Raw genomic sequence first — 27,070 nt, 5'->3', positions numbered from 1 at the left:
TATGTTTCTGATGTTACAAACTTTCCTCTCAGCTGGAGGCTAATGCAGCGCTTAGCTCCTCATTTTCTCACCCTGTGGCCTTCGCTGTTGAGCTGTCATCTCTCCCTGTCAATCAGGTCCAGAGTGACCTGTTGCACATGAGTCCACGAGAGGTCAACTGTTGTGTATGTCTGACCTTTGAGCTCTGCAGCGGGAGGGCTTCTTGTGCAAATGCACTGAACAAGGCTGGACTTGAGTGCACAATAAATCAGAAGGATGCTTCGCCGCCCCCATATTCACCAGATTCATAATTGAAAGCATATTGTCGAGAGGAGAGACAAAATTCTGCTCCGGCGCAAAGAGGTTGAGGGGGTTAGAAACACAGCCTGATAACAAACCAGAAGAGTGTTACGAGGGAATCAGTGGACAGGCTGCAGATTTCAATGTGTTGACCCTAGCTGTACAGAACTAGAGGAATCAACAGGGTCAGTAATTTCATTGCTACAGCATGCCAGCTGACAGTTGAAGCATGTTTTATCAGACATATTATTTATGTGCTACCATATGCGTCTTGTAAATGCAAAAAAATAAATAAATTATAAACTTAACCAATATGGTCTTAGACATAATGCTTCTGCAAATATGCACTTTTATATTTGCCTGTTACTTGAAGGGTGCTGCTGCTCTACAACAGTACATGAGCGCTGCTTTAACCCACTAACCCAGTGACTTGATCAACACCGCTCACCTCTTTTAGCCTGCCCAAACCTTCACCCATGTGTCAGTACCACTTTAAATCCTTTCCCTCCCTGTTTATGTTAGCATGTCAGAAAGCCACACTAGACATTTCCACACACTAATAAACTGGAGTTTTATTAGTGGGAGTCAGTGAATGATGTGAGCCATCGTGAGGCTGTGTCCATGGTTACATACCACAGAGATGCCTGTCAGGCAGCTGGCGGGCCATGCTGTTTGGTGGCCACTGTCAACTGATGGGAAAATGAAAAGAGTGGCAGGGGACCGACCACAGATTAACAAAGCGAGCTAAGACCTTCTCACACATGGGAAGATGCTCTCTCTGATGACATTCATTGTGGTTATTTGCTAAGTGAAAAATATGGATAATAAGACGTCTCAGCAACACTAGAAGTCACAAAGATTTCATCAATCATTCAATCAATCAAACTTTATTTGTAGAGCACCTTTCATACAAGTTCAAGTACCACTCAAAGGGCTTCATAGATGATTGAGAAGACGAAAAATAATAAATAAAAACTAGATAAGATACATTTAAAAATACACTACAGAGATAAAAATGACATTAAAATACAATAAAATAGACATACCTGGTATAACAGTAAATATTGTTAAGTAAAAGCTTTGTTAGAAACTAGATCTAAGAGAGACAAAAACAAATAAAACCAATAAGAAGGGTGAAAATATAATATATAAAAGAATATTAATAGGATTAAAGTAAAAAATTAAACAATGATGTACTGCTAAATGCTGTGAGGTGGTTATGATGGACTGGTTACCTTGCATACCTGCTTTAGTTCAAAATCAGTTGCTGCTGGGGTTTTGAAAAGGAGTGATGAGGAAAAATGCAGCACAGACTGAAGTTCAAGGTAATTACCACAAAATATAATAGCTCATGAAAGCTTTTATTTTTTCCAAATCATGTTGTGTCCTCACAGCTTGGTAGCAAATGTTCCTGAGATCCAGTGCTAGTCTGGGAAAAGACCACTCTGCCTACATATTATAATAAAAGTCTCACACTGTTTCTTGCAAGTAAGCCATCTAATCACACACACATTTAGATCAGGTATGAATCCTGTATTTGCAAATTTACAACACTGCAGATGTGCTCCACAGTATGAGCATCAAAAGAGATGAAACTGATTTCCTTGATAGATTTTAAGATAGATAGGAAAGGCTGGCCCAGAGCCAGATAGCCCATTAGAAGGAGCTCAGGAGAGTAAGTTATCCCTGCTCCTCTCAGTAAACCTCCACTCTGATCTCACCTCTGAGCCAAGTCCTCCTCCTACATTTACCTCCTATTAAAGACACAATGACCTGTCAGATCCTGTGATGCAAGGACGCGGTGACATGCAAATAAACATTTTGAGTTTGATTTATTTCCGTCATTCTGAGTTATGTCCTACAATGTGCATACTATGTCACAGCGAGTATTTCTTCAAAACACATTTTTAGCTCAGACAGTACAATCTTGTCTTAGGCTCACGCTGTCCGTGTGATTTGCTTCTATACTGGCACATCTTCCTAAAAACAGATGTCACTGCTTTTAGATCAGTGCTATATTCAGGCTGTTTGGAATTGGTTTCTTATGTGTGTCGAAAGTTTAGCTTAAATGTGAGCTGTTTACTGGCATTCTTGGCTTGTAATGAGGGACATTTTACTGGACAAAGTGATGTATGTTGAGTTCCTTCCTCTTCAGCCGCCTGCTCCTCTCCACAAAGCTGTGCTGAGGGGCAGTGGTGCTGACTTATGGCCACAGCAGGAGTCTGCTCCGCCTTTTATGTCCCTTAGGACAGCATCAATATATAAAACTTCTGCTGGCTCTTTTGATTTACAACATGTCACTTGAAGTTATTTGAGTGAGGTAGACTTTGGTTAGTAGCAAACATGGCCTGTGTGAATTTACATGTCTGAGTCTGTTAGGAGAGTGTTTTTTTTTTGACTGGTCAGCATGCTTGTCATTTTACTTTGGCTCCATTCCTTTACAGTTCATAGGAGTGAATGGAGAAATTTGATTTACAGTGCAAGCATCAGCCTTATTTCCAAACCAAAGGGATCATTTAACACTGTAAGCCAGAGTGTCAGCTCTAAAATATGACCCATAAGAATTTTTTTTGCTGAAAGCTGATATAAACGCTGATTTACAGCCTTGGCCTTCCTAACGATGGCCCTTAATGAGCAGCTCAAGCATCCACTTGTTTATGGAGCAGGCTGATTGACAGGCCAACCAATGGAAAAATAAAGTAGTGAATGAGGAATTGGATCTGTCCCCTCTTTGCCATATCAGCAGGGCCCTAATGTAGTGAGGTGAACTTTGAAGTGCCCTAATGGTCTTCATGGTCCCTTAACCATGCAGGCTTCTATTAAGGGTGTCAGTGGAGCCTGGCTGGAGCAGCGTGACCCATTAGATTTAATGAGTGCTGTTCAGGGCACAGTGGGCTGCTCTTCTTCCTCTCTGTGAGTGTTTATTTATGTCATCTGCCCGTGTTTTAGACAGAATGGGAGTGCAGAGGCAGGGGGAATGTCTCTTTAACTAGTGGCCCATTTTGTCTCTGATCATATCAATTCCACGTCAGTAAGATGGTCTCATTGAGGTCATGATTGCTGCCTAAAAGTTTTAATTTGCTCAGATATATATCTATATACTGTATAGACCAAAACCAACACTGAAATTGTCTTTGTAGCTGAAGCCTGATATGGTTTTATCCTCTGTGCCATAGACCCCCATCATGGGCCTTCGTTACAATGAACATGGGCAGTGTAGTTTATTTTAAGTCAATCCCACATACACTGTGCTGCTGCTGTAAATACTCGCAACCCAAATCCTCCTCTGAAAAACGTTCCCAATAAATGCGCAATTTACTCCAGCTAAGAGCAACATTTGCTAAATACTACAGTGTCCAGCTGTTTTAGGAACATGTTTAACCTTTTTAGAAATTATATATTTGTTTTTAAAGATTTACGTCTTCAGTAGGAACTAGCGGGCTTGTGGTTGAGAGCCACAGACATGCCAGGGAAGTTGTAAAATACACAGAGACGGACTAAGTCATTGTCAGTTATGGTCTTTACATGGGATTGTTGACAATAAAAAATTTTAGAGTATGTATTGTGCATTGTGACAGCACTGTAAAACTTTTTTATGTTGTTTTGTTATGTTAGTTAAATTTATTGTTATTACCATTGATAATAATGTCTGCAAGGACATAACAGAGGAAAAGGTCTTTGCATGATTAGTATTTCATTTGATATGTACAAGCCACCAGGTCGTCTTCTACCTGCAGTTCTACTGATGATCTCCAATTCCTCGACTAGAGCTGGAGGCTTTAGCGGGTGACAGCAGGCTTCTCTTCAGTTTTCCCATTCTCGTGTGATCAGAGTGCTCCAGTTAAACTCTTACACAACTGTGGAAAAGACAGCAATTGTTGCTGGGAGCAAACAGAAATGGGAAAGCTCCAACATTCTTTGTAGGGCAAAGACCACAGCAGTGGCAAGATGTGAATTGGCACAGGTTATCTTATCTTTTTTTCTTCTTTCCTGGCCATGCCTTCCCTTTGTCTAACGTGAGAGTTGTCCTAAGTGGTTGTGCATTCTGTGGATGATATTCAGCACAACGTTTGAAATAAAGAGTGGATTGATTACAGACATAGTTTTTGTTGTGTAGGAAAGAAGTTTTGAAGTGATTATGAATGTTTTTTTTCTGAAAACTGTTTTGTTGCATGATTGAGCTCGTATTGCAAAAACAAAGAACATCTGTGTGAAATGATGTTGCATACTGTATTGCATGACAGGTTTCTATCGCTCTGGCCGTAGCTAGACTGTTAGCCAAAGACCACCTGGAGGTATTTAAGGCCCATTCAAACTATTAGGCTTAACTTTGGGCCTAATGGCTTGGGCAGAGCATCCCATCTGGAAGCTGCTGATGCGAGAAAAAGAATGGGATCACATATCATCCACCTTCAACCACACAGTCTCACACGCATACATGGACGCGTGCGCACACACATATTCATCTCGAGTCAGTCGTACATCAGTTGTTTCTATAGTTTCCCTATGCTTGTTGAATGTATTAAGCTTTGCATGCGAGTATCTTCACTGGTCTTGTGTTGCTAGTCAGTGGTTCAAAATAACAATATAATATTCGTGATAATAAAGTAAGCAAAGTTACAGATTGGGGAAAACATCCTCAGTTATTATTTATTAAAGGAGTACTAGAGGGTTCCAAGTCCACCTCTAAAACTCACTAATTAAAACATTATATATTGTTTGTTTAATCTGTACACTCTAAGGTGTGTCCTAATATACTCCCTATATGCTATATAGGGGACTATATTTACCCCCCACCATATTATTTCCCCTGATGGGTGAGTAGAAGTATGTGACTTCCTCTTGAGCCCTGACCACTTAAAGCAAGAAGGCCATAGACATAAACACAAATACAAAAATATCTCAGGTGTGATAACTTAAACTTGTCCAACTTTGGCAGGCAGTAGTGTGATCCTGTAGGACCTCATTGGTTAGAGTGAGAAAGGATCTTTTCAGGACCTGTAAAAAAGAAACTGAACTCATTTAAACATTGAAAATTCATTTATTTGAAAATCACTTCAAAACCATCATACACAAAAACAGCAAGTTACTTCTGTACAAACAAATGTCCAGCACCTTGAACAGATCTCAGTGACGCTGCTCATGGTGCTAAATATGGACGGGCTTAGGAGACAGCTCTCGACTGTTGGGACACAAAACCACACGCCTCTGGCTGTAGCAAAGAGACCACTGTCCCAGTGGAAGTCAAAAATTAAAGAAACAAACTTCTCCAACACTGTAAGTGCAATAACTTATTGCAATGGCACATTATATAAAGTCACAATCAGAAGTAGAAATACTTGATTAATATACAAAAAGCTGCTTAATGTCATAAGAAAATTAGAAAGCGATTTCAACCTTTGTAAAAATCCAGAACACCTCTTCAGAATAACACACAGAACATAATTTTACATTTCTTGGCAATATTACTGTAATACTTCATTGGTTTATCTCTGGAGGCCCATTATTTATTTGACAAATAAGCAAAACAAATGTACAAGCAAAAGAACAATAACATTTATATTGTTCACATTCACACAAAACAACATTAATAACTATGGATTTTAATTGCTTTATTTCAGTAGTATCAACATTGACGGAGCTGCGGAAGAGTAGAGGGAGGACCAGCGAGAAGACAAACACACAACTCGACAATGTAGGAATTCAGTCACACATGTAATCATGCATAAATTTATTCTAACCACATCCTGTTTTTATATTGAAATTATGACGGTAATACTTTTGATTTTTAGTCCTCACATCCAACAGAGTTTATTTATTTAGAGATTGATTCAAAATGTTTATTTTATTGAAAAGAGTCATGGCCAGTTGTCTTTTTATTTGATGTGGAATATATTAACAACATGAGCACTCAGTCATCATTATGTTGTCACCTAATGTGCTTGCTGTTAACAAGACATGGCTTGATTTTGAAAGCAACGGAATGAATTAGGATGATTTTAGGGGTTTTTGTTTTCTTGAGAGAGAAAAAAGGAAAGCTTATCAACTATATTCATAATAATTTAATGATTTTATGTCATTTTTCAAGCACAAAAGCCATATATTCTCTAGTCCCAGTCTTTATCTTATATGATAGTAAACTGAATATTTGGGGATTTGGGGCTAAAAAGACATTATATTGGGTTTTAGGAAATTGAGATCCTGAGAAAACTTGAATTTTCACTCTCTTCTGTAATGGGCACTCATATGTTACAACGATCAACCAACTATGAGGAACAGAAACAGATTCTCTGCCATCATCCTCACAGGGGAAAGAAAACGGATATGTAGCCTAGCGGGCGTCATAGAGAGATCAGCCAAAATACTAATGAAGCCTGTCTCTGGTCTCAGCCTGCAGTCCAGCTCTGGTGACAAGCTTATTCCAGCGGGGTAACACAGAGACAGAGACACCCCTGCAATCACTGGACATACTCACTACATTCCTGCAGTCCAGCTCTAATGTCATCACATTACCTTAACATTACAGAATGCTCTTCATGACGATGGGGGCCACTGATTTGGCCTGCAGTCTCTGGCATGTGACGGATTCTTTGCGCAAGCTACAAATCCAAGAGTCATCTCTGCTGAGCCCACGTCTAACGATGAATTGATTATTACAGCGTGTGGAACTGTGTGTGCAGTATGTCCTCACCCTGTAGGCTGTGATGTACTGTGGTGTTCACAGGGCAGAACGCCTCACTTTGATGCTAATTAAGTGTGTCTATTCCGGTTTGTTTGCTGATTGAAGCTGACGTGGCTAGTTGGTGTTGAAGGCTGCTGCTGTGCGTTGCTGCGCCTTGTCTGCCAGTGGAGACAGTGTTTCCTGTAACCTGAGGCCTGAGCCTAGCAGGAGAACCCATGGAGGCAGCCCTGGGGGAGGAAATGACACGTTGGTTTGAAATTGCTGCCAATCTAATGGCTGCCCTCCTCCCAGACTAAATTGGCACAGGCCATGTCTGCTCTCGCTCAATTAGACTCTGTTCACTTATTGCATTCAACCTCTGTCCTTCTTTGCAGGAACATAAACTACCCACCGTAGGCCAAGACAGAATTACTGTTTTCTCTCATAGCCAATTATTGTTTACTTTAAAGGACAGTTTGCAAAAAAAAAACTCTCAGCACTTGGTCTGCACCTGAGCTTGCTCTCACTGAGTGTCCTTGTTTTTTAAATGGCTTTTAAGATGCAAATTCTGAATGATCAGAAATGTACTTGAACTCATTTGTACAGTATGAGTGACAAGTCTAAAGTAACCTAGACCAAATGTGTGGGGCAGGATGGCTGGTAAAAAAATAAGGTAAAGGAAGTAACTAATGTCAATCAAGATAATTCTATAAATTAAAATACTGTATGATGTGGCTGGATTTGGCACTGAATTCCTGTATTTTAAGGAAGTACTTTGTAAACCATATTTATTATATTGCTTATTTTACTGAAACCTATCACTATCACTAGATCACTATCATGAATGATACCCCACTTATTGGGGACTAAACCCCATATTTCAATGAGACCTGAGAGATCAAGCAATCAAGAATTAACACAAAGTAACTTCCTCCTCTAAGTCACACCTCTGTATTTCTCTCACTGTCAGCATCTGCTGACTGTCACAAGGCACAGCTGTTATCTTGGTTGCGTTGGTCGCTGAAATGGCCTCTGTTAACTCCTCAGTCTCTCAGTCCTACATGATGTCCTACATGGGCTATATGATTTCCCACAGTTTGGGACATCATGTAGCCCAAGAGATGGCTGCACTGTGTTCCTTGGCCTTCATACGCAGTGCAGCTATGCTGGAGGACTTGCGGTCTGGATCAACATTGAGATCATAGCCATTGATTCCACCGCCCATGCCGGGACCTCCAAAAAGGCTGCCCATATGTGTCTGTCCCATGTGGCTGCTCCCTGGACTGGGTACGCCCAGGAAGTCAGTAACGCCTCCTGGACCGTGAGGGTGAGGCGGCATGCAGGAGGGAACGGAGTCACAAGGCACAACGCAACCCGGCACTGGAGATGCTCCACTGCTGCTCCCGATCCACGTAGGGTTCTGGATCTGGAGGAAAGTATAAGAGATTAGGCTATAATAGATATTTTTATAATAACAGTGTATCAAATGACAATTTGAAAGCAGTGTGGACAATCGAGTTTTCACCCAAATCTGCAGCTCATTTTAACTTAACAGAGCTTTATAGTGATTTTCAGCTCATTGTTTAGCTGCCCGGAGCACAACACGCAACTCTCATGGCTCTCATAGCAAAAAACATGGCAGCTGTTTTTTGTGAAAAAGCTCTTAAATACCCACTGTACACTACTTACTCAGCACAAACGGCACACAGACAAAGTGAGCGACTATGGTGAACATAGTGGAGGATTTAGCAGCTAAAGAGCCAGATACTACCCCCAGGAGTAAGAGAGTGAATACTGAACTTACATTTGCATGTGGCCAACTGTGACTCATGATAATGTTGCTCCGTAACTGCAGGATGTGTAAATAAGCTAATGTTTGCTAACAAATTTGCTATATCAACTGAAAAAGAGATTATATGTCAGTGTTGTGTTCACAGCTTGTTTCCACTGCCCACAAGTGGCCAAAGAAATCAGTTGTTGCAGGTTTAATAACAAACCATAGTGCTTAGTGATTACTTGACTCATTTCTTCATAACCCTCCATGAGTCTGACATCGTAGATCATGAGTGCCTGTGCATATATATATTCAGTGAGCATACTACCACTTATTTTCCTTTACCTGTGCATAGTTCTCAGGCCGGGTCAGAAGAGGCAGCTCGTAAGCAGTAGAGAAGTGTGTCCGGACTTGCTGCATCTGGCCAAAGCGCTCCCTCTTCCTCCACTTGGCTCTGCGGTTCTGGAACCACACCTGAAAAGAAAACAATCCATCAGGAAAACCTGTCCAAATTCAGAACAGCCACTACCAAACAAAACTAATGGTTAGTATAATTTCAAACACAGCTCTCAGGCAAACCCAAGAAGTTTTATTTTGTAGAAAACAAGGTCATCCTGTCCTTTCAGAAAGACAAAGTAAAAAAAACGACCCACATAAAATGAAGATAGTAAAGCAAATAAATTCTGCAGAACATGAAAGTCCGGGCCCAGGTTTTAAGACTTGACGTGTCTTTAAAGTGCCGTCCACACGGAGCTATTGATGTGAAAATGGTGAGTCTCCCCTGGTGCTGCACCTTTCAGCTCCTCCCTTTGATACACAGGCGTCTGCCTCCCTTCAGGCTGCCAGCGTCGACAGATCCACATCTGGGCCTGTAGCCATTCATAAATCACTCTGAGAAAGGTGCGCTCTCCCCCACATGTCAGCACAGTGGGATACAGTGGGGAATCCCTCTGTACAATCCATGAAACAAAAGTTCAACTTTTGACCAAGAATATGCTTTTCTTTGTCTTTTTATTAAGTGTTGTATGCAGTATATGAAGTAGGTTTCTGGGTAATTTCTCCTTGTGAGATTGATAGACATGCTACTTTGCAGAAAGGTTGTACTTTCAGTACCTGCTGACAGAGCAAGTGCAGGCTACTTAGCCCACGTTCTTGGAACGAGCCATTGCTTTTGTTCTAGTTCTGCTTTAAGTGTTACAGTGCAATAATCATTTGATGTGTGTAAAGTCAGGCTAAAACCAATATCTGCCTGTTAATGTAATCAAAATGAATAGAATTGATTGATCCATAATAATTGATTTAATATACCTAAATAACGCAATTTAGGACATAACTGATGATATTCTTCTGATTCTGATATTATTACCTTTTTTAATTATTATTACATTAGTGTTATAAAATGTAAGCCTGTGGTGGCCACCTCATTTATTTCTCCACACTTCCTCCTTTCCTAACTATGCATCTCTACTGTTCTTTAATATAATCAGTTGTAACATTTGCTTGTTTTTTGTCTCTAAAATTTTTTCTCACATCTCCATGCAAGAGAATAGAAGAGCAAAGGAGGGTACTGGGAGTCTCCACATGTTTATCTGTGTATTTGTTGGTTGTCTGAATCTTATCCTCCCAAGAGGGAAAGGGAAACTTCTTCAAAGAGAAAAGAGAGAGCGATCCCGCTTCGACACAGGGGTTTGAACTTGGATTGTGGGTTGATTCCCAGCCCAATCAGCTTGTGGTTTCCACAGTCCCTGACATGCAATTTCCCCTCAGTCAACCTCCTCAAATCCCCCCTCATGTCTCTCTCACCATTTCTCTCAGTCAACTTAAACACTATAGATTTTAGTGACAATCATGAGTAGTGTCACACAAAGATGTGAATTCTACAAGAGCAGAGTGGATGATGAATCCCATACTTTTCTTACAGGGCAGAAGACCATTTTTATCAAATTAGATAATACCAGCTATGAGAACCAACATAACTTGACATTTTTCTGACTGGATAAAACAACTAGCTGGTTCATTTTCAAAGAGAAGACCATATATGGCCTCCTGTGGCACATAGTCGTTGCCTGTGTTTTTGCCAGAAGCTGACGTAAAGAAATGTCGTCTGACTTCGACATACCTCAGGTCAGCTGGCGAGATTAGAGGACAGCTCACCCTTGCAAAATGGTAAACTGATATCTGAGGTTGTGGTTGAACCCCAATGTCAAGGTGAGGGGTTGTTGCCCTTTGAATTATATCATATGTTTGGAGGGGGGCTTGGAGTCTATGTCATTCTCCCCCTGAGGATTTGTGGTCTATTATTGTTTAAGGTTTGTCATGTCTTTCCTTTGGTCCTTCTTTGGTAATGTGAGCTCATGAAGTCACAGGTTCCCAAATGTAATCCTGAAAACAAAAGGCCCTGATTGGACTGATGGGCGTAAAGCTCGGTTACAGTTATTGTTTTAGTTTCTAGGAAGTTATGGCGCTGTTTAATTTGTCAGAGGTTATTGTAGTCCCAGTTTGTGCCTCTTATCCATTACATTTGAGTCACAAAGCTGATTTTCCTAAAAATAAATACACTGCAGTATTTAAAGGATCCAGAAAAAAGGTGATTTAACAACAAAACAATCCTCAAAAACGTTTCTAACAATCTGGATGAAAAAGTATTCTGTCTGTTGCAAGATAAATAGGATTTTGAACCTGTTTCACAAGTGATGCCCCTTTTTCCTGATAGAAAAAAAGATAGTAGCTGGAAATTATATTCTGCATTTCCTTGCTCCATTTGTGCTACATGAACAAAAATGAAAGACTTAATTCATATATATTGATGTTTCTTTCCAATGTTTTATATTTTCATACAAAATAATGCACCAATATTTTGCTTGTGTTTTACAAAAGGAGCAAGGACATGTCATTTTGGGGATACTGTCACAGCAACTTATTTGTTGTGTAGCTGATGCAATAATTTGTGTCAGAAGAACTTTTGGATTCAGGAAATACTGGAAATACAGTGGTTAGTGTTGTTAAATGACCTTTTGGGTTTTTCAAAGATGGTTGGGAATTTATTTTAAGGAAAATCAGATGCTTCGCTCTGTGGCTCGAATATTATGGTAATACATGAAAACTGCTGCTAAGGTTGATGTCGTCCAAGTATTTCATTTAACCCATATTTGACCAAGTAAGTTGAGATCAAGAACTACTTTAAGGGAGACCTGGCCAAGACATCAGCATAAAAAGGGTTACAGACAACAATAACTATAAGGTAACATATAAAATGTACATTAAAGTGTCAAAATAATTAAAATACATATGCACAGTGACAAGTACCAACATATTCATTTGCCAGTGTACTTATAAGAGCTTTAAAATCAGGCAGATAGACTAATTGTCTTAGTTTCAAGTCTTTTTAAAAGCTGTTCCAAGTGACGGGAGCAGAGCAGATAAAAGCTTTCTTTCCCAGTTCTGTCAATACACATAGACAACAGACAACAACCATATCTTGTGATCTCAAACAATAACTACAGTCAGATCTCTTTGCAATCAAAGTGTGAATGTATGATGGGAGTTTACCCAGAATGGCTTTATAAATGAACAAGTACCAATGACTGAGCCTACAAAAGGTCGGAGATGGCCAACCAGCCCTAGAGTAAAAAGTTTTATCAGTTACGCTGTCATCTTAATTGTGAAGGATCAAGATAACTCAACGTTACTCCTCCACTCCTAATCTCTTTGTCGTACTCCCACCTCACTGTTGAAGCTCAGCCTCTTCTCTCCCACTCCAGCCCCTCTCTCTCCCCCTACCACCGACCCCTCCCTCCATGTCTCTCCTCCCTCCTCCCTTTTAAGTCAGCGAGGGGAAGTGGGGATATTGGAAAGTGAGATGGGAGAATGTTCAAACTGGAGCTTGTTTTCATTTCATGTTTAATTTCCTGACGCCTAAGCCCTTGGCTTTCCGCAGCTAACCCCTCTGACCTTTCGGAGGCGTGCAGACGAGAGCAGCGGACTGAGCATACACACACACACACACACACACACACACACACACACACACAGGATGCACACTGAAAACACTCACATTTACATGCCATGTTATACAAAATTTAAAGTCAGTCACTGACAAATGCGTTCTTTTAACCTGGACGCTCTCAAACACTTACTGCAACCTTTTACTAACAAGCAAACGATGTCTGAGCACATATATGCCCATTGTCTTGGTTTCTGGGTGTTGAGTGTGTCATGTTTCACAGAGGGTTTGCTCTATGTTGCTTTCCCTTTGAACGGCAGTAGAAATGAGACCCAAGCCAAATAGTTTGGCAGGGAGATCATTCGGGGAACATTATGAAGTCAGATGTGTCCTTTGCTGCTCCGTGTCTCTTATTCTCCAACTTCTAGACTTCGGAGTTCATTTGAAAGGAAAGCCAGTGGTGTTTTTGCACAAGCAGAATTTTAGTTAACAGAAATAATTTCTATTGTTTTTTTCATAATGATCAACTGTGACCCATCCTGTATATGAAGGCCAAAAGGATGCTATTTACCAACTGCAAACACTTACTACTTTTGTTTATTTTATCTAGCGGACATCTGCAAGGAAGGTGGCTCAGAGCTCTTGGAGCTCAAAGTGCTTGGCGGCGATACAGTAATTGCTAAAGACGTTGACAGCAAAAGGCAGCTTACAGAGCCATTAAAGAGCTTTATTTATGCTCCAGAGCCAGCAGGCAGAGAGAGAGGAAGAGGGAGAGAGGGAGGGCAGAGAGCACAACTCCAAAAGCAGCTTTGAAGTCCAGCCGTCGCACCTCATCTCTGTCATCCAGGACCACTGCGATTGATAGACTGCCTCAGCAGTCACTCACACACAGCCTCCTCCTCCGTAAAAAGTAGGCAGTGTGGTGAAGTTCAAGTCTGAGGTTGGGAGCTAATTGTACTAAATAAACTAGTGGTAGCACAACTCACAGATGTGATTATGGAAAGCTGCAGCCCGACTTTATGAAGACATTCATCATCAAACTGAGGATGAAACTGTAGGACCTTGACATTGGCATTTTGGCAGAAAACATCTGTACGCTAGGATTTCAATGGCTGTTGTTTCGGAGATGAAAAGGATTCTCCGATCGCCTGCCAAGCTTTGAGTGCCCCTTGGTATTCAACAATTGGATATCCCTGGACTTTGTCTTGATGGACCTTCAGTCGAAATTGTGGGGTTTAGTCTTGATTGCGTGCATATTTAGGGTCTGATTTTAGAAGTATGGGTCAAACCTCACAGTGACTCAACAGAGTCTACTGTGTGCCTGTCAGATGAGGAAGTTAATTATATTCATCTGGGAATAGATGGGTCTGTGTGAACGCAACATGAATGTACTTTTTTTACTGTACCACCACAAGGACCAGGCCAGGTTCTCTGTCCCTGACTATGTCTTCGACTACGCGTGGAAATTGAAACTGGCATCTCAAAGTGTTTTTTATATCCTTGCCAAATAGCTTTGATGACTTTTCTTTTTTTCCATATGTTTTCCCTCCCTGCCTCCAGAGTTGGCGGTGAAGTAGTTTGAACACGGTAGTGCTGGGGAGAAACCCTTGGCCTCTGACCTTTTTGCAGAGCCTGCAGCATGTAAGAGCTAAGAGCAGAGTATTCCCTTAGTCCCACCCATCCCACTCTGATCTAAAACTGGCAGGCAGAAAGAGAGATGGGGAACAATAGGCCTTGCTGTCTGCTGTTCCGAACAATCTCTGTCAACATGCCAGTCTTAACTCTCCCAGCCCTTTCTGTCAGTTCCCTGAGTGATTATTAGCATGCAAACATGGAAGACTGCAGTCATACAACCCAGCTCATGGAGACTGTTCTCCCAAGAAGGAACGACAGCATCATTTCAGAAAGTGCCTCAAACAACCAAGCCCTCTAGTAGCCATAGTCACTTTGATGAACCATAGGAGGAAGTCCGGTGACGTTGTTGTAGAGTCCACATAACAAGGAGGTTGGAGAAGGGTGAATGGATGGGTCAATAAAATATTGGACTTTAACACAGAAGACCACTGTTTGTTGCTTTAAAGTTATCACGATCATTCCCTATTATGACATTTCATACATCAATAAAGCAACAAACAACTATTGGCTATGTAAAGCTATCGTAGAGTAGTGGTGTCCTGAACTCTCTTTGCCTGTGTTGCTATGGCGGCCTCTCTCTGGTTTGTTTACATAGCCTGTCTACTCCGTGAGTAGCTGCATAGAGCGACTGAAACTGCTGTTTTTCTCATCTAAGTCGGTAAATTAAGGATTTATTTCGACCAAAGCAGACTTTGTGATTGTTGTTGAAACAGTGGAAAGACTAATAAAGACTGTTTTGGTGAGTTTTATTTAGTTTCTGTACAGTTTGATTGAAGTTACAATGTTACAGTGATATGCAAGGTAAAATTACCATGTATGGCGAGCAATAGCAATATTACAACTGTGTCTGGTTAAATGAAAGGTCTATTTCTGTAGAGATCCTTTCTATAATGTTGTCAGACACTTCGCTCACTCTGCCCCTGCACTCATTTGGCATGACCGGATTCTTCCACATACCGACCAGGCAAATATAGCTAAAGCTACTGAGCTAGTTGCACAAGAATGGCAGAGAATGACCAACCAAAATGTATAGTTTCACCTGTACCTGCAACAGTTTGCACTGCTGAACAAAGCAAGAAAAGAAAGGCAGAAGTAGAAGAGGCTACAAACACAAAGTTTGGATAAAGCAACAGGTCATACCAGCCAACATCGGTGTGGCTTTTCAACAATGGCGAGAACTGAGGAGCAGGTAATTATCTGGTTGGTTCCTTTTGGGAAATTTGTTATTTTCCTGAAATGTGTAGCACCTAGAACTACGTATGATTGAGACATGAGGTAGTTGGAAACAGTTAGCTATTACAACAATCCACTGTGCTACGCTCCCTAGCACGATCTTGTCAGCAGTAGTCAGGTACTGCATGGCTAAGTGTGTTGGGGAAGTGGATTTGGAGTGAGGCCTGAACGAAGGGGGTGGGATTTTTTCAGTCGGATACTTTGAAAATCTAGTCCTACCCTAGTTCTAACATTATCTTAAGTTGCGGCTATTGCAGCCCTTTTATAATATTTTTTGCGTCTACCTCGGTGGATCAAACGTTTTCAAAGGTTTTTGTTTAGTTTTATTGTATTTCTGTCACATTGTTTTGGACTGAAATACTGGTGTTCTAGGGTTAAGGTTAAGGTTTTTCAGCAGTTATTTATAATGGTTTTGGAAGGCAGAGATGAACGATAGCATCCTGCTCATATGGGGTGTCAGATCATAAAACATTTATTGTTCTAAAACGCAAGTTTCCTATTTTGTTGTTAAATTTGGAGGACTTGTTGGTTTATGTCCATGCAGGAAGGAGTTTTTCACATGTAACCTGGTGGGTATTCCCCCATTCTCACCTGTACACGAGCCTCCGTCAGGTCTGTCCTCAGTGCCAGCTGCTCGCGGGCATAAACATCTGGGTAGTGTGTCTTCTGGAAAACCTTCTCCAGCTCCTCCAGCTGGTAGCTGGTGAATGTGGTGCGATTACGTCTCTTCTTGCCTTTGTTGCTCTCAGCTTCACTTTTGTCCAGAGGGCTGGAAAGGTCAGAGCCTGGCCGCTCACTCGGCCCCTTCTCGCCAGGTACCTTTAGGTTCAGGTAGCTGCCTTCCATCCCGGCAGGGTCGACGCTCGGGGGCAACTCAGAATCTGTCAGGCCGCTGTTATCTTTTCCTGTAAGTAGATTAAGAAAGAGAAAGAAAGAAATTGGACAGTTACCATCAATCGTATTTAGTTTTTTTAAAGGGGGCACTATTTGCACATGAAAACAAACATGCATGTTTTGTACATGATGTTCAGTAACAGTTAATATAATAAGAGTTCACAAAATGTATATGATATAATTTCTTCTGTGGTTCTGGAGGGATCAACAAGTGCCTCAGCTTAGACTTCAGACTTCATTTCTACCAGAAAGCATGCAAACTATGGGGTTTGAAAGAATTGAGTCCAATGAAAGAGGCATCATTGTGTATTATGGGAAATGCCAGATCCAGGGTTTTTGGAGCTTGATCTTCACTAGAAAATAAAGGTCAGCACATATCAACCTCTGCTGCATCCATTTTGACCATTGGTTTTTAAATATGTCTTGTAGGCGCCCTCCAACTACTCTAAATCACTTCTCTGATGTGGATTGACAGTACTGTTCAAAAACCTCATAAAACCTACTGGAGATTTTTAAGTTTAAGATGTTACACTGTGGTTCTAATAAAATACATTTCAGCAACTTTGGTTTCGGTTAGTGTGCTATTCTTACGATTCTCATATGAATCATGAAAAATCAAAGAAAGCTTCACAATTTACTGAAGTGTGGCTTCACATATAATACACATCATATTAAAGAAGCTATTAAAACCAACTTTCTGACCATTTTAGAGGTGAAACAAGAGGGCTACATTTTGTGTATAACACTACTATAATTATTGTTACTACTCTATAATTGGAATATTCAGTAGAGCAGTACTTTCTTTAAAATGTGGCTGAATATAACCATGGTGCCTCACATTCAAGTCAGCGAGCGTCTCTGCTCATCATCACGTTACAACATCCACACAAAATGACATTTACTTTAAGCTTACATCACCTCTGTAATGTTTTATTTTAAGGTCCAAAGGCCTTGTCTGTATGCAGAGTCTAAAAATCGTAGAGAAGAAACGTCTTTCTGTTTGAAAGGTATGTCACTACACATTGGCGTGACCTGTGACACAACCCTTGAAGCCCCCTCCCTCACATCTCTCCATCATGCCACCCGAAACCTGAGCCACGCATAAACCTGCTCCATATCGAGCAGTGTATGGCGGGCCTTGTGTACGGGGGCGACCGCGCTTAACCCCGCAGCCTTGTCCCTCAGATGTAAACAACATTGTGTTTGTCACCTTCAATTACGGGAGCGTCCATTTTGTGACAGACCTTGCTCTGTTCCTGTCAGCGCTTGCAAGCTTTTTTGTTTCCTTTTAGGAGATGAAGAAAGCTGTCCCTTCTCCTTCAATAAACAAACAGCTGTGTGAATAAATAAGCTGAAGGGCTCTGGTTGCGGGCCAGTGAGAACAGTGTGCTCTGTCAGCCTCTCTGTTTGCCTTTCCTGAAAATGGGCACGGGGAGTGCCCTGCCCTAGCTGTATTGGTCTGAAACTAGCTCATAATGGTCATAACAGTCTTGTGCAACACCAGCATTACTTCAGCCCAACAACAAGTTAGATCAAATTTAGGATGATTAACTTAATAGTTATGTGCTTGTGTGCGTGCATTTTACTCTGTCACGTTGCATTTTTGTTATGAGTAATGTCAGTAATGGCCTCCTGTCATTCTCAGACAACCAGAGCAATGAGGGAAAGAGAGCTGACACCTTGTGGCACTGGTGATTCTCTGTGCGTGTTTTAGTGGTTAGTAAGATGACTAGTTTGAGAGTGATGAAGCTAGGCGGTGGCTGTCTGTTTGTTTTCATGGATTAGTATGCATTTGGCTAGTGTGTTACACAATGAAATGCCAATAATCATCCTCTCGATATTGCAGCAGCCGTCCCTTACTCTCTGGCTCAGATTTGCCCCAACAGAGACGCTAATGGAACAACACAGCTCGCCCAGCTGGAGTTCATGACCTCATATTGCTGTGGCCCACCTGTCAGACCTTCTTACAGTCTCCATGCAGGCAGATGTTCTGACATCACCAACCCCTGCGCTGGCCTCTAATGCTAAAGCACCGTGCAATATTTTCATTCTACCCCTGGGCAGGAGCATGGCTGCAATGTTAAGAAGTAAGACAGGTCAACTCCAGGTTCTCGCTTGGCATTTGCATCTGTGAGAGAAAATGCAATCATGCCCCTGAGCAAGGCATATATCCTGTAAGGCAGAGTCTACAGCTGGACGCACAGATGAGGGGATGGGAAGATGGTGGGATAGTGGGTGAAAATGTTTGAAGTTCCCAGTCTTATACAGACCTACTGTATATCACACTGTACACTGAAATCTGCCTTACCAAGAGTTACATGAGAAAATGAATGCCAGCTCATGTCTGTAGGGTAAAACTGAAGCTTAGCTTAGCATAAAAACTAACAAAAAGGGGGGAATTGCTGGCCTGTTCTGATCAAATGTAACAAAATCTATCCATCAGCACAAGTTCAGTAATTAACACATTATGTTTTATACGTTTAATCTTTACAAAAGTGTGTAAAAATGACAGTTGTCAATTTTATAGATATGTGACTATTTCCTAACTGGGACCAGTTGCCAGGCAACCAGCAGAGGCTCCAAGTAGTTACAGAAAAAACAAACAAGACACAATATGTTAATTAGTGAACTTTAGAGGTAGATGGATTTTGTTACCTCTAGACGGAGGCTAGTCTAGCTGTTTCCCTGTGTTTCCAGTTTTTGTGCCACATTAAGCTAACCAGCAAGTGGCAAACTATTTCTTTAAGCTTCTCAGCCCTATACAGACTCATATCCCCACAATTTACATTAGAATCTGCACTAATCAACATCTTTTTCTCTGTAGCTCTCCAAACTCATCTCTTTTCTCTGTCACGCTAACCACACAGAATCCTTTGCCACAAACATCTTCCAGTATTGCCACATGCTGAGCTGTCTTTTCTGCACGCTGTTCTGGAGAACACAGCCATCACACACTGCTTTCTTTTGGGAGCCAAGATTCCACTGCACTGGCTCCAATTTTTTTGACATTTAAAGGAATGTGTTTCTGACTGTTGTTCTCATTTCAACGTTCATCAACGTATATATATATATATATATATATATATATATATATATATATATATATAAATGCACCTAATGTCGCAGGCTGATCCTGCAATTTGCCAGGGTTACTCTGTGACAAGCTGCAGACCTCTTCAGTTAGCTGAGGTCAGATGTTTACTAGGGTCAGCAATTTAATCACTGCTGAAAACAGAGAGAAAACATCAAAGTGTAATTTAACTGGTTGTAAAGCAACAGGGCACCCTCTCAGTTTTTATGGAATGGGACGGGGAGGGTCAAGTGAAGCCAAATAAAAGAAACACTATAAATTAGTAACCTGGGGAAGGGTTAATGACCAAACACTAAATAGGGAAGGGAATGCTTTTAAACAAAGTGCTCTAAAATGTTCTCTCAAAACACTCAAAGCTGACAGCAGTCTTCTACAATTGCTCTGCACTGATCACACCTTACATGAACCAGTCAAATATTGCATTGGCTTTGGTGACTATTAATTTTACATTCATTGCTGGTTCGCAGACATGCTTTGGGCTAGATCATTTTTCCCGCAGCACCGTCTAAGACCTGATGTTGACTGTTGTTTCCTCAGTGGAAGGGAGGCTCCCAGATGTTCCTGAGGAGAGATCTATGCCAGTGGCTCACGCAGGAATGCAGATTCCCTGGGAAACCAAAAAAATCTCTCTGTTCAGCCTCAGCTCCTGATAAATTGACACGATCATGACCTCACTACTGTCATAATACCTTGGGTCGTGGCTGTCACTGTCTCATATCAAAGAGCACAAAAATATTTGGGGGATTTTATGGGTTTTGGGGGGAAATTTACTTAATAGTATAAGTACACAAGTGTGTCCAAATGGGAAAAAAAAAAAAAAAAAGTATTTTGGTAAAACCTTTCATTTTCCAAGGAGAGTTTTTTTTAAGTATTTCCAGTGAAATGCATGTGGCAAACTTAAAAGTACATGTTCAACCTAATGTCATATATCAATGCAGAGTGTTTTATGTCATTAGTGTGACAAGTAACTTTTGGTTTGGTGATCAACGTGTAGTAAAAGAGCCTCAAATGACAAGGAATTACAATGATACTCAAGTAATTGAAATTAAATGTGAAATTATGTAAGTTATCAAGTTCTCTTCATCCTCCTGTGGTCCTGAATTTGTTCCATCGTCACGTTTCCACTGCCTAGATCATATTGGAATCACATTTTTACCAAGTATTTTTCCCTTTTTGCAATCATAGAGAAGCATAAAGAAAGCTTATGATGCATGCGGTGTCACTCGATGATAATTTGAGTTACTTTCCAACCCTGGCTTTTATTAAAAATATATATCAAACACGCAAAATGAGCTTAGTCTCTCTTCCCGAAAGCAAGCTGAGAGAGAGAAAAAGAACTATTGTTAGTCATGGACCTAAAAATGATCATCATACTTTGCCCAGCGGTTTCCATCATGAGTTTGTCATAGCTGGCTTTCATGAGTTTACATTTTGTGGCTTGTCAGGGAATAAGCTTACATCCTTTTTTTGACCATACCATAGGGCTGCATGCCCAAATGTGTGCATTATTCAAGAAGCTGCTAGTCCATTGATAAGAATCAAGGAAGTCGAGATAAAGACTCAGCGCCAGCGTCAACACGAAAGGCACAGATCAGAATGTGCGCCAGCTGGTTAAAGTTTCCACATAATTTCTTTAATCTGGCCTGCATGCAGATCTCAGGTAGGCAGCGGGAAGTTACCTTCCCCCTGCAAGAGAGGCCAAAGTATTCTGTGTTAGCTGCACAACAACACGAGACAGTGCAGGAACAGATATGAACAGAAACAGCAAACCCATCATGAAACACAGCACTGTCCTCAGAGTTAAATGTCAGATGTTTTCAGTCACTGGCAGGGCAGATCGCCGCTGCTTTACCGCCTGAGTCACACGTACGAGCCGTTGCATTTTAACAAGGAATTCATGCGTTCTCATTATGTATTCTAATTTATTCTTGCTCACAGAGGCACGGCGGCATGATCACAGGTGTCATTCTTGCATTTGCTTATTGTTAACATCGCCACAATGTGTTAGTCATCAGAGCATGCATATCCTGTGACATCACTTCCCTGAGCCTTTTAACATGTACTTAGAGTGCTATATTTTGACAGGACGCTTTTAAAACGCTGCCAGGACTTTTTTGAGGTCTTGTTTTGGTTTTCATGCACCCTAGAAAAATGTTTTACTTATCACAGGATGCTTTGATATTCCGCTGAGGGGGGGGGGTTGAAAGTACAAAGATTGATAAAGCTGTATGTTATAAATGTGTAAAATGCTTTTAACCGTTATTTTTATGACAAGACAAAGAGGGCAAGGCACAAACAGTCTTTACTGAGTACCAGTGTTCACACAAACACACTACAATGCATTGCAGAACTCAACCTCAGTATCAACCACAGGCCTATAAACACAATGATTTCTACTTTTCAGATTTAGCTTTGGCTCCATTTACATCCTCACAAATTTATGAAGAAAGTGTGTTGATATTTTCATCATTGGTTTGTGTTTACAAAACTTTATGGTCTCTCTGTTGCGGCAATGAATCTGTGTCATGGATAAAAACTGAAATTGATTAAAATTATGAAGTTAAAAAATGCATCTATGCAGCGCAGTGCAGTTCAGTAAAGTATGTGCATGTAAACAGTCATTTGCACACGTGTGCGGCTTTCCCAGAAACCCTCTCATTTCTCCCGAGTCCCTCAAATCATTACCCAATCTCCATGTCCATTTCTGACTCATTGCTTATTTGCACAACGTATTGTTGAGACGGGGTTATGTAAACCAGTCCCACTTTGTCATCTCAGGGACTCTCCGTAGGTTTGGAGATCTGATGTTTGGGGAGTATGAATAATAACTATAGGAGCCAGTAATGCACATCTGCCTTCGATTAATGCGGACCTCTCCTGCAGTGCTGACCTGCATTCCTCAGCACTCAATCAGCTCCAGGGGTTTTATTTCATTCATCGCTGTGTGAGCAGGTAGACGGCTCCATCCCTGTCCTCTACTGTGGGGCAGTCTCACTGATTAACATGCCTTCAAGGAAACAAACCCGCCAACCTGAGCCACTGTGCAGAAATTTGTTCACTCACTCCTCCAGGGCCAATATTGAATTTTTAATGAACATCATTTACAGTTCTGTTTTGGAAATAAGTAAAAAATTCCATCCACACAAAACAACCATAAACCTTATAAATATTAATATTGTTTTTCTACAGCTGAATCGTACTTAGTGTCATTGAAATTATGTAATTTTAAAGAAATAATTTGCCGCAATGTTTGGAAGTGTCCTGAGTGAAAAGTGTGAAAATGAGGTGTGAGAATCATGCAGCCAAAAACATTTCCCATTATATTTGAACAGAATTAACGCAGTAAATCTACATCTTTACCTTTGCTTCTCTCATCTTCATGCGGCATTAAATAGAAATATTAACATAGTAGCAATTTATTATATATCTGCACAGTATTTTTTAATGTATTTTGATGAACCAAAACACTGTTTACTGCATGTAACATCCTCAAAATGACACATACATTAAATATTGGGTTGCCATGTAAACAGTATTACAGTTGTAGCTGATGTTGCCACACAGAAAACTCCCTTTGGGTGTGAGATGACTTTTGTCATCGTGATGGAGATAAAGCATCAGCATTGAGCAATACATCACCCATTGAGGACCACACATAAGAGCACAAGCCTGTTGACGCCTGAGGCTTTGGCAAGACCCCAAAGTATCTTCCCCAGAGCCAGGATGCCTTCATCTGGCTGCAACATTTTCAGTAATAACATTGCAGAGCTCTCCTCAAGGGAGGCATGTTGCATTTAATGATGGTGTTTAAATGGTTCTGTCAATGCACTTGCCAAATCAATTCACTGCAGTACAGGGGTGCTTGAATTTTGGAGGCATTGCTCTCAAACTCCAGAAGAAGTGACAGTAAAGCTTAAAATAAAGAGTGACTCCAGTTGTTCTGTTTTCTCAGGAAAACAGATTACTTTGCACTTTATGGATGTATTTTGGCAAAGTGGGGTACTGGCTACTGCGCACAAAAATGTGTTATAGTGCAGGCCTAGTTGTAATTGGTCCCACTGAGCAGAATTAGGGCAGTACAATTTTATTTGTTTCACCTAATACTTAAATTTACTTAGATCGAGCATTTAGTGTATTTAAATGTGATTGTCAGTGTTTAGCCTCCATTTTCGGAACTGCTTTTTCTCACTGACTGAATCTATTTTCCAGCGCGACTCTTCGATTCAAAGATTAAAGTTGAAGTTACTGCATGAGTTTCGATCCACATCAAATATCAGTCGTGATCATAACAGATGTTTGCTTATGTAACAACATCCGCATCATGATAAACATCTGGACCTGAAATATATAGGCGCCGGCGAGTCTATACGCTGATAATTCACCAAAATATGATTGTTATTGTTGTTTTTACAGTAGTATATAACGTACAGTACAATTATAATATGCATGTATTATGTAAAGTACATTTTTGTACTAATAATGGATTCTTTTTAGACTTCCGGGCCTTTCTTGTGGACCTGTCGTCCCACAGAGAAGGCCAGTCTGCTCAATAAGAGGGTTATTCTCTGTTTATTTTAAACCGCCACGTCTCATAAAGGGGACAGTAAAGTGGATTGTTTTTCTTTAAACAGAACATTTGAAGTGCAACGAATTGTCGGAGGACTGTGTAAAGCTGTAAAACTTTCGTTTTAAATGCGTGCTATTTTTCAGGACGTCCAAGCAGTCTCTAAAATAGGTATATAACTATTTGAAGTTGTCAGTGACTGTTGTATTATAATCGACTCATTATGAAGTCTTGCCCTAACTGGAGCTACTCCAGTGAATAAATGTATGTCTGAGGAATAGTTGTTTATAATTAAAGATAAAAACAATTAGCCTAAATCACAGTAAACATAATGGCCCACGTGTTAGAAATGGTATTTAAAATAGACCTGTTGATATTGTACTTTATTCATTTTTACGACACAACGCTTGGATACTCCCTTTGTGTGCGCGGGTGCTCCTGGTGACTTGTCGTTCATATAAAAATAGTTAAATATTAAAATAATTCATGACATGCTTGTATGTGAAATAGATTCAGTGGCAGTGATGCTGCGGCTTCACCAGGAATCAAACAGGCCAGATATTAAATAGGCTAAATAAAAAAATATTTAGTGAAGAAGAAATGGAAAACCTGTGACTTTGTGTCCGTTAAATCATATTGTCAATACACACAAAAGGTTAAACATCCATTTAAAAAAAGCTTTTAAATAACTTCTTCACCTCTCAGTCTAAGCACACACCCCTTATAAAGGGCATATTTACAGATTTACAGCTCACCTTGCAAGCTTAAAGGAAACCTTACTTTCTCTGACATATTTAAAATCCATTCAGGGTTGCATTTAGTCAATTATCACATTCAGTAATCCTTCCATGTATTTTTTTTTTATTTTAGGTTTTGAGGGTTTTAAGGTCTAACTCTCACTACCACAGGCTACACAAAAAGTTACATTTCCATAAAATGTCAAAATATTATTATTTTCCATGCTCCCAGTTGCCCACATTAATTTGATAGGAAACTGCACAGCCAAATTACACATTAATTTAAGTATAAATTCAATTAATATACTTCTGTTCAGTTGAGAAATGAATGGCAGATGAGAGTCCTCCTCTGCTCTCCGCTCCCAGATCACTGACATTCAGATGCTGTATGACACACACACTAACAGTACAATTACATTATTGCTCGCAAATTCCCCACTCTTGTAACGCGTTTCCGTTCACCTTATGGTCGATACATTGCCTCATACAGTTCCCCCACTGTCTCCCTTCTCTCATGTGCACTCACCATAGCAGGGAATGAGCGTCCCACCGTTGAGCCCGTTGTCCGGGTGCAGTTTGCTGCCTTCGGGTGGAGTTTTGCAGGTCGGCCGCTGCATGAAGAGCTGGTATTTGTTGAAGGTGCCCTCCTCGGTGCCATCCAATGACTGGCACTCCGGCTGGAAGGGACTCCGGGACTTCTCTCCGTAAGACTGCCCTTTACCCGGAATGAACGTGGGGCTGTATTTGGTTTCAGTGGTCGGGAAAGTCCTGAACGGGTTCGCCTGGTGATCCCTACCTGGCGCAGTAGACGTGCTATAATATGAATCCATCGATGTCATATCGCAGTATGAGACGCACGCTGCGTTCATACCTAAAAAGTTATATTTAAAAAAAAATCCACACGGTTCTTCTTTCCCTCCCCTTCTCTAGATAGCAGATAGACCCAAATTCTCATGCACTGACAAACTCACACTGACGCGCTCACGCACACACACTCTCACACTGCCGCATCTGGGACTGGTTAAAAAATGAATCAGATGTTTTCCAGAGACTGCAGACTGAACAAATGCTAAAAGCCCCCTGAAGGTTTGTCGGGGTAAAGAGAAATGCCTTGCTCAAGCTGATGCCGACTCAGTAGGCTACAGTGTATCTGACACACACACACACACACACACACACACACACACACACACACACTTTCGCACACACACACACACTTACGCACACACACACACACACACACACACACACACACACACACACACATACACGGATCACTCCAACCTTCAGGCTCCACACACATCAGAAGTATAGGCCCACACCGAGCTGCAGCCTGCGCTATTATGCAGCCAGTAGAAATGGGAGGTCAAGCTCAAAAGGGGGGGGGGGGGAAGCTTTTTTGGTAAACACGCGGGAGACACAACACATGACATTAATGTAATTAGAGAATGAATGTGACGGCTTTGATTCCTGCAGTTGCACGGCTGCGTGGATAAACTCTGATATCAAACTTTAAAGCAGTTTTTAAAAAAGCGGTGTTTCCATCTCTGCGAGGGGAGCCGCTCTTGTATTGAAGGGTGTTCGTGGAAAATCTAATTTGTGTTTCCTAGAAGAAAAAGGGGACCTTAAAAAACATGTAAATGAAAGGATCGAGACACGAATTTAAGAATTTGGACCAATAAGAGGCCTTAAAGTCAACCGATGTTAAACTGCCCTTATATGTATAAATATTTAGTTGTGTATTTGTTTTAGAGACTTAGCCTACATTAAACCAAACAACAATGGCAGTTTGACCAGCAGGACCTTATGTGAGAAGTCAGTCTGTCACTGCGGATATGTCCACTTATAACGATGAAGAATTAGAGCTCATCATCGCAAACAACTTTCAGCGCTGCTGTTTGAGCTTTTGGCTACTTCTTAATATTAAATTCATTATAAACCATTAAGTCCATAATGCTCGTTGAAATACTTGGCTGCGTGCGCCGTGACGACGCAGCGCCAGCAATTTGTCTTTTCTTGGCTGTAAAAAATGTGAATTACAGCGGTTAAAGCGTGTTTTAAGGAAACAACACAGGCCTTTATGTCTGTCGGTAGTCAAATTGGGTAGCTAAGTTGTCTCATATCACGTCCTAATTGTTTTTTTCTTCTCTCTCGCTCTCTCTCCCTCTCTCCCTCTCTCCCTCTCTCTCTCTCTTGATGCCATCATCTAGATTTGTACTCCTATGGTAATGGAAACATTAGTTTGAGTAAATGAGGAGA

General features: G+C 40.9%; 1 protein-coding gene across 1 annotated transcript; it reads right to left on the bottom strand.

Moving 5' to 3' along the window:
• Nucleotides 1-5,300: 5,300 nt before the first annotated feature.
• Nucleotides 5,301-26,115, bottom strand: alx4b (ALX homeobox 4b). Its single transcript, XM_051382536.1, has 4 exons — nucleotides 25,338-26,115; nucleotides 16,117-16,430; nucleotides 9,060-9,188; nucleotides 5,301-8,366 (listed from the first exon to the last, which is right to left on the bottom strand). The coding sequence occupies exons 1-4, from the start codon at nucleotides 25,678-25,680 to the stop codon at nucleotides 8,046-8,048; spliced, it is 1,107 nt and encodes a 368-aa protein (XP_051238496.1). The 5' UTR covers nucleotides 25,681-26,115; the 3' UTR covers nucleotides 5,301-8,045.
• Nucleotides 26,116-27,070: the final 955 nt, after the last annotated feature.

This window comes from Dicentrarchus labrax, unplaced genomic scaffold (assembly GCF_905237075.1).
Source record: "Dicentrarchus labrax unplaced genomic scaffold, dlabrax2021, whole genome shotgun sequence".
Taxonomy (NCBI): Eukaryota; Metazoa; Chordata; class Actinopteri; family Moronidae; genus Dicentrarchus; species Dicentrarchus labrax.
Note: the sequence above shows the minus strand (reverse complement) of the source record. Positions and strands in the feature narration are given on the sequence as shown.